Here is a 15,312-nt window from a genome sequence, read left to right as displayed (position 1 = left end):
CAGAGTAAATAGACAACCTACAGAATGGAAAAAAAATTGCAAACTATGCATCTGACAAAGGGCTAATATCTAGAATCTACGAGGTACTCAAACAACTCAATAAGAAAAAAAAACAAAAAACAAATAACCCCATTAAAAAGGGGGCAAATGACGCAAACAATTTCCAAAAGAAGACATATAAGCACCCAAGAAACATATGAAAAAAAATGTGCAAGACCACTAATCATCAGAGAAATGCAAATTAAAACCACAATGAGGTACCATCTTACACCATCAGAATGGCTATATTAAAAAGTCTAAAAACAACAGATGTTGTTAAGAATGCAGAGAAAATGGAACACTTGTACACTGTTGGTGGGAATGTAAATTAATATAACCTCTATGGAAGACAATATGGAGATTTCTCAAAGAATTGAATAGAACTACCATTTGACCCAGCAATCCCACTACTGGGTATGTACCCAAAGGGAAAGACATCATTGTATTAAAAAGATACCTGCACTTGTACATTTATCTCAGCACTAGTCACAATACCAAAGATAAGGAATCAACCTAAGTGTCCATCAACAGAGGATTGGATTTTAAAAAAAAGTGGTATATATATTCCATGGAATACTTCTCAGTCATATAAAAGAATGAATTCATGTCGTTTGCAACAAAATGGAGGGAACTAAAGGTCATTATCATTACTGAAATAACTCAGAAAGTCAAATACTACATATTGTCACTTATAAGTGGTTGCTAAACAATGGATAGACATGGATATACAAACTGGAATAACAGACACTGGAGACCATAAAAGGTGGGCGGTGAGATAGGAGCGAGGGTGAGATAGGAGCGAGGGTACAAAGTTCACTATTTGGATGATGGATACACTAAAAGTCCAGACTACTGCTACACAATATATCTCTGTAACAAAATTATACTTACACCCCCTAAATATATAAAAATAAATCAATGCCTAAAAAGCAATAGGAAAAAAATACAGATAATGAATGCTATCTCTTAGACATAAATTCCTATAGGGCCATCTAATATTAATTGAATATTTAGGGCAGTAGTCTCTGTTCTGAGATGGAAAGCATTGCAAAAATCTAGATAGAACAAAAAACTTAATGATGATAGTTGCCTTTAGTTTAAACACAATTTTGAAAAAGGCGGAAAACTTTTTTTGTTGTTGTTGCAGCTGAGGGCATCCTTTCTCACAAATAGCTCTGTTTTTGTGCTCAATCCCACTGGGGAGGGGTTCTAATTGAAGACTGTCTTTTATAAAGCAGAGATGCCCTTGACACAGATTTCCATATGTTAAGTTTGCTTAGGTTTCAAGCCTATTGTTACTTGCAGACAGACAGTTATGACAACAGTAAACCAACAAGATCCAAATTCAAACAACATGATTACACAATTCTACTTAATTAGCCAATGACAATTCCTTGTTTATTAAAATGGTTCTTGCCTTGGTCTGTTTGGCTATTATGCCAAAGTACGATAGACTAAGTGGCTTATAAACAACAGAAACATATTGCTCACAGCCCTGGAACAATAAATTTGTTCTTGGAAGTGCAAGAACAAGGCACCAAGAGATCCAGTATTTAGTGAGGACTTGCTTCCTGGTTCGTAGATGGTGCCTTCCTGATGTGTCCTCACATGGTGGAAGAAGCAAGGGGACTCTCTGGGGCCTCTTTTATAATCACTATGGGAAACCAGTCCCATTCATGAGTTTCCACCTTCATAACCTCTTCACCTCCCAAAAGCCCCACCTCCAAATACCATCATCTTAGGGGTTGGGGTTTCAACATATGAATTTTGGGGAGTCAGAAACAGTCAGTCTATAAGAGTGCTTATGCAAATGCAAACAAATTTATGCCCAATATAGCCAGAGAGTATGCTGCGTATATTAGGTGAATGTCCACAGATAAACATTTACTGCCTAGGGGGGCATGTGGTGTGATGTCACTTTATAAACAACCATGTCATTTTTAAATAAACAAAGAAGGTATTAATTATCTTTGTTTTAGTTAGACTAGTTAATGCAAAATTTCTCTGACATAAGATTCCTGAATTCATATTCCTAAAGATGGTTCGTGTGCACCTAGGAAGCTAAACAGTGATCTTTTGGTGCCATCTTGAGCTCTCTGGGAACAACGTTGGCCTCCTGTGTTTTGAGGTAATGCTACCAGACTTCCTCCTTCCAGTAATATCAGCAGTGGAATGAATAGCCATTCTAGCTTAGAATTTGAAAATCATGTGTTACAGCATCTACACGTTTTAACTAGCTAAACAAATGCTCCACAAGAGTGCTGATTAAAGTGTTGTACCGAATCGGAGAGGTTATTGAGCCTGTGCTATATAGCTCTGCACTATTCCATAATTTACATCAATGATTTGTATGAATCAACTGTCAGAATATTTACCCAACATGGGGAAGACGGCATGTGCATCAGAAGAGAACACAGATTCAGAAAAGACCTTGAGAAGTGGAACAAAAGATAGAAACTAACAAAATTAAATGCAATGGGGAAAACGCAAAATCTTCTTATTTAAGAAACGTAATCAATGGCACAAAGATGCCAATATTTAGATGTGACCTACTTGCAGCTCCTGTGAAGAAGACTTTAAACAACTACAAAGCGAGTTTAGTCAGCTGGGGAAGGGAATGACTGAGAAGCCTGAAGTTAATACTAGTTTGGTGTACATTACGAAGAAGAAGATGCTTTTGGGACAAGGAAGATGAGTTCCACTCAGCTGTTTACACAAAGTCAGACCAGAGTTGGAATATTTTTCAGTGCAGATCCCTGTGATTTAAGAGGGATGGAGACTCAGTGGTATATCAAAGGAGAGCGATCAGGATGCTTAAGGGTATAAAAACCATCTGACGGCCGGGCACAGTGGCTCATGCCTGTAATCCCAGCACTTTGGGAGGCCAAGGTGGGCTGATCACGAGGTCAGGAGATCGAGACCATCCTGGCTAACATAGTGAAACCCCGTCTCCGTTAAAAATACAAAAAAGTAGCCGGGTGTGGTGGCGGGCGCCTGTCGTCCCAACTACTCAGGAGGCTGAGGCAGGAGAATGGCGTGAACCCGGGAGGTGAAGCTTGCAGTAAGCCGAGATCGCGCCACTGCATTCCAGCCTGGGTGACACAGCAAGACTCCGTCTCAAATAAAGAGAAAAATCTGACATCTAGGATTTCTTAGGAATTGGTAACATTTCACATAGAGCGGAAAATGGCATTTGAGCTGCACTAAAGTGTGTTCAAATGGTGGTCTGTAAAAGAGAGAAAGGATTTAGCCATTGTCTCAGAAGCCACAGCTGGGACAGTATCCAGAACAGAACCAGGAACTTACAAGTGCTGCCAGACCACGAAATGATCAGCCTCTCAAAGTCCCTTCCTCCCATGCGGGAATTGGGTGGAGGGTGAAAAGTCCTATCTGTCAGGGATATTGCAGAAGGGACTTGTTTATGGAAAATTAGGAAATTTAAACAAAGTGGTTCCCACCATCTTTCTCAACCAGAAGATTCTGACAGCCCATAGACAAACTCGTCATCTGAGATACACAGAAGTGGAAACAAAAAAATAAAAGCACACCAATGGAGACAGAAACCCAACAAAACAAGCATTCTTTCCCTCTCTGCAACACACATGCACAATGCTCTTCCTCGCTCCACCTTTTAGACAGTGAATGACATCTCCTGATGCAATCAACTTGATAGGAAGATGATAATTAACAAATAATTTGGCAACAAAATTTAATTATAGGTCATTTAGATGTTTTGAAACAGTCACAAAAGCGATTTGCATGTCACTAATTAGCCCCATTTATAACCTCTCCTAAAATGTTCCCTTGCTAAGCCTCACAGAAAATCATTATAATCAATGGAAATTACCAAGCAACAACAGATTTAAGAAACAAGAACAAGACAACACATGTTGGGAGAATATGCAACACAAGGAGGTAGCTGCTGTGAACATCCCAACTAGTACGTTTCAAGGTTAAAAGCTCCCAGCCTGGCCAGGGGAATAGACACTTACCTTAAAGGCATCTCCAGCTTGAGATCCTGTTGTTGGGGAAGTGAGCTGTGATGGAGGAGATTGCAACCTCATTCGTTCATCCTCTGTTCATGGTTTCTGCACCAGTGGGAGTTTAATAAGCATATTCCCATGAGAAACCTCTGCTTTGAAGCAGGCCAATCCTACTCAATCACTGCAACCTCACTACAGCTGGGTCCCGTCAGCTGCTGGAGGCTTGGCCAACAGCACTGTGCTTGGGCAGATAATGTGAGGCGGAGACACTCTGCCTAGTTGCTGCATTCTTTTGGGAGTTTCAGGTGATCCTGGTAAACTGGATTCTTCAGAAGGGGCAACTTCTCCCCCTCGGTATGATTTGTGTCAAAGATAAATGCAGACATAATCTGATACCCAAGCGGTTTATGCTAGCAGCAGTGATATGAAACTTATAGCAGGAACAGGCCAGTGACATGGGCCATAGAGAACGAGATGGTCAGATAAGAGACTGAATGGGAGTTCAAGGGATTTTTCCCCGTCTCTTATACCTGTATTCAGTCTGGGTCAGTGACCAGGCATTTCTTTCCTAAAGGAAGTTTAAGCTATTCTTATAAGAGTGAGCTTTATTTTAAGGTATTTAAAAGCTGCCCCTGTGCTGAGGTGGTTTTATGTTTTAGAAAGCCCCTTGGGGCCAGGTTTGCTAACTGCAGAGCCAGGTTGCATCATACTGCTAAGTGACAAGTGGTGTCAGCCTGAGAGACCCTCAAGTGAGCTTTTTCGCAATCATTGATCTTATAACCACAACATATCTCTTATTATATGCTATTCCAGCCTAAGTAAGCATTTTCTTGGTGGACTCCTTGAATATTTTCTCCCTTTCATTTCAGCAACCATGACAAAACAGAAAAAGAGGTTGCTAAGTTGAAATACCACTGACGTCGCATTGCACCCGAACCCTTTGATCTTGGAAAACAGCAAAGGTTAAGAAATCCCTTGACAAAGATTCTTTGCTTGACCACATATAACCCAGTCTCCTGAATCTTGTTCTAAGATTATCTGTGTACTTCTTTGTAAAATCCAGTTTTTGCAAGAAGCCCTCACCCTCAATATCTGATCACACATGATATCAGATCATTCTCTATAGGGTTCCTCAACCTCCACCTGCCCTCAGGCAATGTCTATATGCCTAGCATTACATAGATGTTAAAAGTTAAGCACATAGATTAGTGATGCATACATAGGCATCATTTTACAAGGTCAGCAATCCTACAGGAAAAGCAAAATTGCAGTCTACATATCTATGTGACTAAGGATTTTTTAAAAAGCCAACTTTTCAGATTTCCTTGAAGGGCATACGATGAAGAATGGAGGAAAAAAGAAACACAAAAACAGGAAAAGTATTTGGCTTATCTCAGGAATCTGACTGCATCAAGTATAAAGGTTCCTTAGAACATATGAATGCAAAGTTAAAATTTTCCTTAGCAATTAAAAATGCTGTGCACTAATACCCTGCTTTCTAATGTGACTCAATTCAACAACGTGGGGAATGTTTACTACATTTCCAGCTTGATGTCAGGCAATGGGGAATACAAGTTCCAGTTCTGCAAAAATTCATCAACTCCCTTCTTAGTTCAAGAGAGAGGCTGAGAAATGAGAGGAATAAGACACAAAACAGTCCCAAACTTCCATGATCTGAGAGTGGGAAAAGGCCAGATTATTACCCATCAGGCACACTCTCTAAGGCCTTTTTAGGGGCTCACAAAATGTTTTAATTTGTGTTATAATCAGAAGAAAAGAAAATGAACATTGGGGATTGAAGATCATATTGGTATTTGCACCAATATAGTTGTAAAATACAAATGTTGATATGTTTTATGTTTTTACATAATATATTTTTATATTAAAACATATTTAATATGTTTTGCCTTCATGGCCCATGAAAGTCTTACTGGGCCCTGGGGAAGTGACCTTAGCCTGGTAAAGCAGTGGCTTTGCTCTACAAACACCTGGGGCAGAAATTTGATTTGAAAAATATTGTTCTCTCTTCTCTCTTTCAACCAGATTCCTTAGGAAAACCAAACTAGAGTCAAAACAAACCCCCGAAGCAGTAAGAGGTTGGATGAGATGGGCATACTATTGGGACTAGAACTGGCTCTCATACGCCCGAGCAATTTTAACAAAAAAGCAAGAAGTTTCCATTGAGAGGCTGCTGGCGAGTGTATGGCCATAGGGAGCTGACACGCTCAGGAGGGAAGGTGTGGATCATGTGGAGGCCTCTAAAATCTAAAGCCCTGTTACCTTCTCTTTAGTGCCCAGAGAATGTGGTATGTGATGCAAATGCTTAAAACCTCTTATATCATAGCTGTCTGACCTCTGGGGACCTTCAACTTTCTTCTAGGCCCATCTGTGCACTTGCTTGTAAAATCCAGTTTTAGCAAGAAGCCTGTTAAGTCAATTTAGCAAGAACACCCTACCGCCCCCGCACCCCCCCCGCATCTGTTCAACCTCAGTATCTGATCAGGCTCCTCAGCCTCCACCACCCTCAGGGGATGTGTGGTCACCTGGTCAGCCTTCTGCTAGAATCCTGTTAGGTCGGTTGAGCAAGAATCCCGCTGGCCCTTGGTGTTTCCTCTTAGTAGTTTTCCATCCACTGATGGGCACCCTACTCCGTGGCTATGAGTCCCCACTTTCCCATGCTGTATTCAGATCTGAGCCTAATCTTTCTCCCCCACTGCAAGTCCCCATTGCTGTGGTCCCTGCACCTGTTGCCATGGTCCTGAATAAAGTCTTCCTTACTGTGCTTTATCAAGTGCTACTGAATACTCCTTAACATCCTCCCACACCTTGTGTTCTGGAAAATGGCTTATTGCAAAGAACCCCCCTTCCCCATATGACTGAGAAAAGACTCACAGATGTCCCTTGTCTAATAGGACAGAGAGAGACCCTCTAAATCCTCATTCTTTGTCTTACAAACAGTGACAAGTTAGCTGAGCCACTTGTCCTTCCTAGTCAAATGTAGAATCAGTTTCTCTCTTTCCCCCAGAACCCTGAACACGGGCCCATCCTCAGTCTGAGTGAGCAGGCACTTCCTCCTGGGAACAGTCTGGCCTCACGGCAAATGTTTTCTCTTCTACTGTCTAACCAGGCCACCCTTAAATCCAAGGTCAGTGCCTGTTATGTTTTCTAGCCTTGTTTACTCCTCTCCATAAAAGAAAAACCATTTTTGCCCCTAGCCTTTGAGAGGCTTGCAGACCTAGAGTGTTTTCCCTCTTGCATTAAGCCTTTTGAATAAAAGTCCCTCCTTACTCAGTCTGCATTTGTTTTTTTATTTGACACCAATCAGGGGAGACTTTTGGACCAATGGAGTTGCAGCCCTGTTGAAGTTTGATTTTTATATAAAATAAAATGTCCTGGGAGACACCCTAAAGACTAGAGAATCACAGCCCTTGATGTAGCATCCTGCTATTGTGCATCTATTGGAAGCCACATGTCACTTACTCACCATCATGTTGATAAAAAGGGGGTGCAGGTACATGTCTGCCCCATCTCTTAAGATGTCAGTTGCATCACTGTTAGGTTGCAAGGCAGATAACCCCACTGATGACTCAGTGACTATGGCAAACGTCTCTGACCAGCTTGGAGGACCAACACATTCCAATATGTTTGCTATGCACATGAGCTCCTAATTAGCCCTCTGGTTCCTCTGCCGTGGACAGCTCTGTGGTCTGTGAATAGGCTGTCATTTTCCTGGGGGTGCCAAGCAGGACCTAGCATTGGTTACATGGTCCCAGCAGAAAAGAAGAGACACATGGAATATAGGAGAATGAGAGGAGAATTTACTGAAAAGACAGCTAACAGCAGTATGGGCAGGAAGAGGAGGAAGACGGCTCACCCCTGAGGCTGGTACCACTCTGAGGCCCAAAGGGGAAGTAGTGATCCCAGAGCTTGTGATAACCTTTGAGTAGTACAGGATGCAATCCTGGGCAATCCTGCAGGAGGGAACAGAGGAGATGAAAACCCCAACCTGGTTCTCCTTTCCCTTTCATTTGTTGACTTTCCTTGGCCAAAAACAACCAAGATAACAGAAAAGGCAAGACAGCCTATGGATGCTGTTCAACCTGGGCTTCTTCCAGGGTAGAGAACAGGTGGGGATAGGTAGAGGGACTCCAGGGATAACAGGAAAGATTCCAATCCAGGCCAGTCCCCACCGGGGGCATCATTCATCAGGAGCCCTAAATACAGAACTGCATCACTCCTTTCTCACCCTACATTAGATGGTACTGTTCTTCTCCCCATTGCACAAGAAGTGAGGTTTAGAGGGTCCCCACATTTATCCAGGATTTGAAGAATTTGAATGCCAGAGGGGGAGCACTGAATGGAACCCTGGTTTATCTGCCTCCAAAATACCTTGTTCTCACTCCTGGGTATCTACCCAGAGCTAAAGAAGTCATTATACGAAAAAGATACTTGCACACGCATGTTTACAGCAGCACAATTAGCAATTGCAAAAATGTGGAACTCGCCCAAATGCCCATCAATCAACGAGTGGATAAAGAAACTGTGGTAAATATATATATGATGGAATACTATGCAGCCATAAAAAGGAATGAATTAATGGCGTTCGCAGCAACCTGGATGGGATTGGAGACCATTATTCTAAGTGAAGTAACTCACAAATGAAAAATCAAACATTGCATGTTCTCACTCATAAGTGGGAGCTAAGCTATGAGGATGCAAAGGCATAAGAATGATGCAATGGATTTTGGGGACTCAGGGAGAAAGGGTGAGGAGGGGGTGAGGGATAAAAGAGTACAAATAGGGTTGAGTTGTACACTGCTCAGGTGATGGGTGCACCAAAATCTCATAAATCACCACCAAAGAACTTACTCATGTAACCAAACACCACCTGTTCCCCAAAAACCTGTTGAAATAAAAGCATAAATAAAAATACCTTGTTCTCCTAATTATGTGTAATGTGTAAATTTCTTTCATTCCACAAGGGAAGAGAAGACATTTAAAAAAACAGGAGTAGTGTACTGACTCAGATTTCCATTGGAGTATTAAGACAACTAGTCATTCTTTCTAGATAGCCAGTTTCAACTGTGATTAATCAGAGACAACAAGGCCACTGTGAGCATGTGAGGGCTTTGGTGGAATGGTTTTATGGAAAAGTTAGGAAAAGGAAGACATAGAGAAAGCTGCCAGAGTTACTAATTTTGCACTGGGTGTCCCCCTCCACAATCAGTCAAAAAATAATGTGACTCAGCAGAAAAAGGGAACATGCTCAAGGCGGAAAAACATGTAAATAGTGTTTATTGTATTCCTACCATGTACCAGGCCTGCTTTGCATTTTATATAAATGATGATGACGACAATTAATACAATCTTTTATATTTTCATGTTTTCAGACAGGGTCTTGTTGTGTGGCCCAGGCTGGAGTGCAATGGTGAGATCATAGCTCACTGCAGCCTCAACCTCCCATCCCAGACTCAAGCAATCCTCCCACCTCAGCCTCCTGAGTAGCTAGGACTACACGCAGGTACCACCACGCCTGGCTAATTGTTTAACGTGTTTTTTTAGAGATAGGGTCTTACTATGTTGCCCAGACTGGTCTCAAACTAGCCTCAAGCGATCCTCCTTCCCTGGTCTCCTAAAGCACCATGATTACAGATGTGAGCCACCACTCCCAGCCTAGATTAACAGTCTTTAAAGTAGGTATGCTGGGATAGGTGAGAGGAAGTGAAAAGCCAACTGGGACACACAAAAAAAGCCAGGAGCAGCCTGGGAGGGTGGTTGTAAATTGTTCCTTTCCTGAGCTTGGAGATGGACACAGTTTTTACACATGAAGGAAACCAAAATATCCCCTTTTAAAATAATGAGGATTATTGATTGAAAAGAAGGAGGTTAGAAGGCAGTGGACAAATTGCCCCTCCATCTGCTTTCCTCACAGCAAGACAACAATTGACAAAGACAAGGTCTTCCTGCCCACCTGTCTGCCTTTGCCACCTTCCTGCCCTCCTGCCTGCCTTTCCCTCCGAAAGATGGTCCACTTTACAACTCTCGCCTATTAGCTCAGAGACAGCACCACAGCAGCTAGAGGCAGATTTTACTCTTCCCAGAAATTTACCTTTTGGTAGCCAGCACATGTTCTCCTCTTTGTCTTGTCAGTACATAGGATTTATGACCCTTTGTTAAAATCCTATTTGAGCAAGGCCCCTAAGCCACTGCCTTGAGAGATAAGTATTTTTGAACTGAGGCCTCTCCTGTGTGATGGGTAGAGTATATGCCAATAAACTTCTGATGGTTTTTCTCTTGTGAATCTGACTTTTATTTTCAGGAGAGTGTCTCAACTAGGAACCTATGAGGGAAAGAACAGACATTAGACTTTCTCCCTTACACACACAAAAGAAACATTAAGGAAGTGGGATGTCCATTAGAAGGCACTTCAGATTGTCTCATTTTCAACAGGAACTGCATTTGTAGATACTTACACAGCAAGCATCAAATTCAATTTCATTATTACAATTTAATCAAGCAAATTCACTGAAGTACAGTACTTGTCAGCCAGAAAATTGTTTGTTTAGTATAATTCGTCATCAATTACCTTGAAAGGAAAAAATTATGGGACATATATGTGTAAATAACTACGTATTCTGGTTATACCAGAGGGATTATCTGTAGGATCTGTAGATGACCTATCTATTTAAAAGGAGTAACTCCTGGAGCAAGAAGGCACAAAGTCAAAGGTGTGCATTGTATAAAATCCCCTTTATAAACAGCAAACTTTTAGCGTCCCTAGTATCTTCAGACAGAATTCTTTTTTCTTTTTTTCTTTTTCTTTTTTGTGAGATGGAGTCTCGCTCTGTCTCCCAGGCTGGAGTGCAGTGGCAAAATCTCAGCTAACTGCAACCTCTGCCTCCCGGGTTCAAGTAATTCTTGTGCCTCAGTCTCTGGAGTAGCTGGGGATTATAGGTGCGTGCCACCATGCCCAGCTAATTTTTGTATTTTTAGTAGAGATGGGGTTTCACCATGTTGCCCATGGCTGGTCTCAAACTTCTGAGCTCAAGCCATCCTCCCACCTCAGCCTCCCAAAGTGCTGGGATTACAGGCATCAGCCACTGTTCCTGGCCCAGAATTCTTTCCTAAGTAATCATTAATAACCACATCCCCTTCTCAGTTCACATCTTCCATTAGTCATATTATCACTTGCATACACCTGGACATCAGCGCATATTATATTTCTTCTCTTATGCATTGCTGAATGATTTCGACTGGCCCAAATGGACAGGCTACAAAGGGAAAGGAATACATTGACACGTATCTGCTACCCTGTTCTGCAGCAGGAAGCCCTGAAAGGAAGGGGAGGAGGAAGGAAATGCAGGTGTTTAGATTCGGTCCCAGTTTGGCTTTTATATGTAGCTCTGATCTCTATGAAGAGATGCCCTTTTCCCATTTTGGGCAGGGCAGGGATGACTCTAGCCCTGAGATTAAAAAATAAAGAAAGATAGGCAGTGCCTTCTGGGGCACAAGAACAGGTCAGCCTTCTCCTCAAAGCCCACCAGTAGAGACTTTGATGCCTGTTGGAAATCTTAGCAAAGTGATAGGTGTCCCAGGAAACTGGAGCATCTCACAGATATACTCACATTGTGGAACATGAGAAATACTGGTGGGAAAAACAAAAAGAGTGGTTTCCCTGCAGAGCGACTTTCTACAAGGGGGAAGGCCCAGCCAACCCAGAAAAATTCGGTGGGAGTAGTAGGCAGAATTCTAAGATGGCCAGAAGTCAGAGAGAGATGTTGGACACCAACCAGTGTCCACAAAGAAGCTGATAGTGATGATGTGAACGCCCTGTGGGGTCCACAGACCTAGAAATCACTAGTGGCCCAGGACTTTCAGCAGCAAGGAAGTGGGAACCTCAGTCCCAGAACCACAAGGAACTGAATTCCACCAACATGAACTGAATTTGGAATAGCACCAGGAGGCTCAGGGGAGAACACAACATACCTGGCACCCTGATTTCATTCTGGTGATCCCCTGAGTAGGGTAAAGTCTACCCTTGCTTAGACTTCTGAACCCAGAGAGATGATACACAGGTGTTGCCAGCCACTGTGTGCTATGGAGCAATATAAAATGAATACAGTGGAGTGAATGTTAAAGTGTTTTTCACTGGGGAGAGGTTGGTCTAAGGATACAAAGTTTCACTTAGGAGCAAGAGTTCAAGAGATCTTCCCTACAACATGATGACTGTAGTGAATAACAACACATTGGATATTTGAAAATTACTAAACAGTAGATTGTAAGTGTTCTTTCCACCAACAAAGTATGTTAGGTAATGCACATGCTAATTAGCTTCATTTAGCCATTCCATAACGTACATACACACACACACGCGCACACACACACACACACACATATACATAAAACAAAATGTCATGTTGTATACCCTAAATATAATTTTTGTTTTTCATTTAAAAAAATTAATTTTGCTAAAAAGTAAATGCTTTTCTATCCAAAGCTAGAGATCTCAGGCTGGGATATTTGGTTTAGAAATTTATTTGCATATCTTACCTAAAAAGTTATTATTAAAATATTATAAAGTATTAAAAGGAATATTTATAGATTTAATATATATTTTAACATATAACACCTAGTATATATTAAATATACATTTATATATACATTGATTTATTTATAATTATATATTTAATATAAAAATATTTATTCATTTATGTATAAATATGAATACATCAATTTATATATTTAATATGTATTAAATATTTATTACATATTATACATCTATTTTTTATAAATATAGAATATATTTAATATTTAAATATTTATTTAAAATAAAACATATTTTTGTTGTATAATTGTATGAATACATAAATATAAATATTTATATTTATATAAATATGTGTGTGTATAAATATATATATATATAAATGCATAGTCTCTGATCATCAGAAAAATGCAAATCAAAACCACAATGAGATACCATCTCACACCAGTCAGAATGGCGATTGTTAAAAAGTCAGGAAACAATAGATGCTGGTGAGGCTGTGGGGAAATAGGAACACTTTTACACTGTTGGTGGGAATGTAAATTAGTTTAACCATTGTGGAAAACAGTATGGTGATTCCTCAAGGATCTAGAACCAGAAATACCATTTGACCCAGTAATCCCATTACTGGGTATATACCCAAAGTAATATAAATCATTCTACTATAAAGACACATGCACATGTATGTTTATTGCAACACTATTTACAATAACAAAGACATGGAACCAACCCAGATGCCCACCAATGATAGACTGGATAAAGAAAAGTGTTACATATACACCACGGAATACTACACAGCCATAAAAAGGGATAAGATCACGTCCTTTGCAGGGACATGGGTGAAGCTGGAAGCCGTCATCCTCAGCAAACTAACACAGCAACAGAAAACCAAACACCGCATGTTCGCACTCATAAGTGGGAGTTGAACATTGAGAACACATGGACACAGAGAGGGGAACAACAAACACCAGGGCCTGTTTGGGGGTTGGGGGTGACGGGAGGAAACTTAGAGGATGGGTCAATAGGTGCAGCAAACCACCATGGCTCACGTATCCTATGTAACTAACCTGCATGTTCTACACCTGTATCCCATTTTTTTTAGAAGGAATACAAAAGAAAAAAATTTTAAAAATAAAAATAAAATATATAAAATAAATAATATGAAAATAAATATTTTTAAAAATCTGTAGTATTCATCTGTATTCGAAATCATCTTTAAATTATATTAAAATTTTTTTTCATTTTTAATTATATTTTAACTAAATATATTAATATTTAAATAAATATTTATTTAAAATAAAACATTTATGCTATATAATAGTATAAATATATAAATATATTTACATAAATACTTATATATGCATTTATATATAAAATTATATATAAATACATAATATGAAAATAAATATTTTTTAAAATCTGTGGTATTAATCTTTGTATTGCAATTCAGTTTTTAATTCCATCTACAAATATTGATTGAACTACAACTTAATGTTACCTGCTATGCAAGACTTGGCACCACCCCTACATGTAAAAAGGGTCCAGAATCTATTGGCTGGATGGTCCAACCTCAAAACAGAAAGAAGAAAGGGACATATTGTGGGCTAAGTAATGGTCAGGGCCTGAGGCGCCCACAACCGAATCCCTGGCACCTCACACACTTTACCTTACATAGCAAAGGGCACTTGGCAAGTGTCATGAAGGATCTTGAGATGGGAAGAACTTCCCAGATTAGCCAGGTGGGCCCACTGTCATCACAAAGGCCCCTCTAAGAAGGAGGTGAGGAGAGACTGGAAGACAATACACTGCTGACCTTGAAGATGGAGGAAGGGCGCACCAGCCCGGAATGTATGTGCCCTCTAGAAGCCGGAGAAGGCAAGAAGAGGAATTCAACCCCTAGAGCCTCCAGAAAAGAAGGCAGCCTTGCCCACACCATGATTTTACGGCAGTGAAACCCACTTTGTGTTTATGACTTCCAGAACTGTAAGGTTATATTGTTTTACATTGTTTTAACCCACTTAGTTCACTATAACGTGTTATAGCAGTATTTGGAGATTACAGAAAGGAAAGGAAAAATATAAGGAAGGAGGAAGGAAGGTAGGAAAGAAAGTAGAAAGCGAGAGAGAAAGTAAGGAGGTGGAGACAGAAATTATTTGAATCTACTCAGGAATCTCCAAGTCTAGAAATATAAGAAAAAAGATCTGCTGAAAAACAGCAGTTTTTGTTATCACTGGAGAATACAGGGTAAAGGGTAGGGAGAGACTCCTCTGTACTGTTTTTTCATAACTACTTGTGAGTCTATAATTATATCAACATAAAATATTTATAAAAACAAAATTATAAAGTGGAATGAATGGTAACCTGCCATGTCTATATATTACACATAGAAAATTCTGGAATGATATCTATAAACTGTTTCCATGGTGAGTATAGATGGTACCACTGTCATATGCTTCTTCTCTATGCTTTTCTGATTTTTGGATTTTTTTTACAATAAACATATCTTTTTTCATTAAAAATAAACAAAAAGACTTTTAAAAAATAAAGTACAAAGGGTTGAAGAATAAGAAACACTCATTATCTCTCGGAGAGGAATAGCTTAATGCCCAAGTTTCGTTAGCTCATATTTCACTGTATTGCAAATTCCACAGCAAATGCTACTGCTTTGTATCACTGCATGCGAAGCAAATGTTGGATTTTACCATAATAGAGAAATGAGCATTTCAGGCTCTTTGTTGTTGATTCCAA

At 40.1% G+C, this 15,312-nt stretch overlaps 1 protein-coding gene across 4 annotated transcripts in view; it reads right to left on the bottom strand.

Annotated features, from left to right (window-relative positions):
- The window catches only part of STS (steroid sulfatase), a 284,875-nt gene that overhangs the window by 209,248 nt on the left and 60,315 nt on the right, over positions 1-15,312 (bottom strand). Inside the window, exon 1 of one of the 4 annotated variants that reach the window (XM_001088752.5) lies at positions 4,032-4,374. The exons of 2 other annotated variants lie outside the window; for them this stretch is intronic. In XM_001088752.5, the coding sequence (XP_001088752.2) occupies positions 4,032-4,042 (11 nt within the window). In that variant the 5' untranslated portion in view covers positions 4,043-4,374. Of the gene's footprint in view, positions 1-4,031; positions 4,375-15,312 lie in introns of those variants that run through there. One more of the 4 variants, XM_077988103.1, reaches the window with a different exon arrangement.

Source organism: Macaca mulatta, chromosome X, assembly GCF_049350105.2.
Source record: "Macaca mulatta isolate MMU2019108-1 chromosome X, T2T-MMU8v2.0, whole genome shotgun sequence".
Classification (NCBI taxonomy): Eukaryota; Metazoa; Chordata; class Mammalia; order Primates; family Cercopithecidae; genus Macaca; species Macaca mulatta.
The sequence above is the reverse complement of the archived record's forward strand: the minus strand, read 5'-3'. Positions and strand labels throughout refer to the sequence as shown.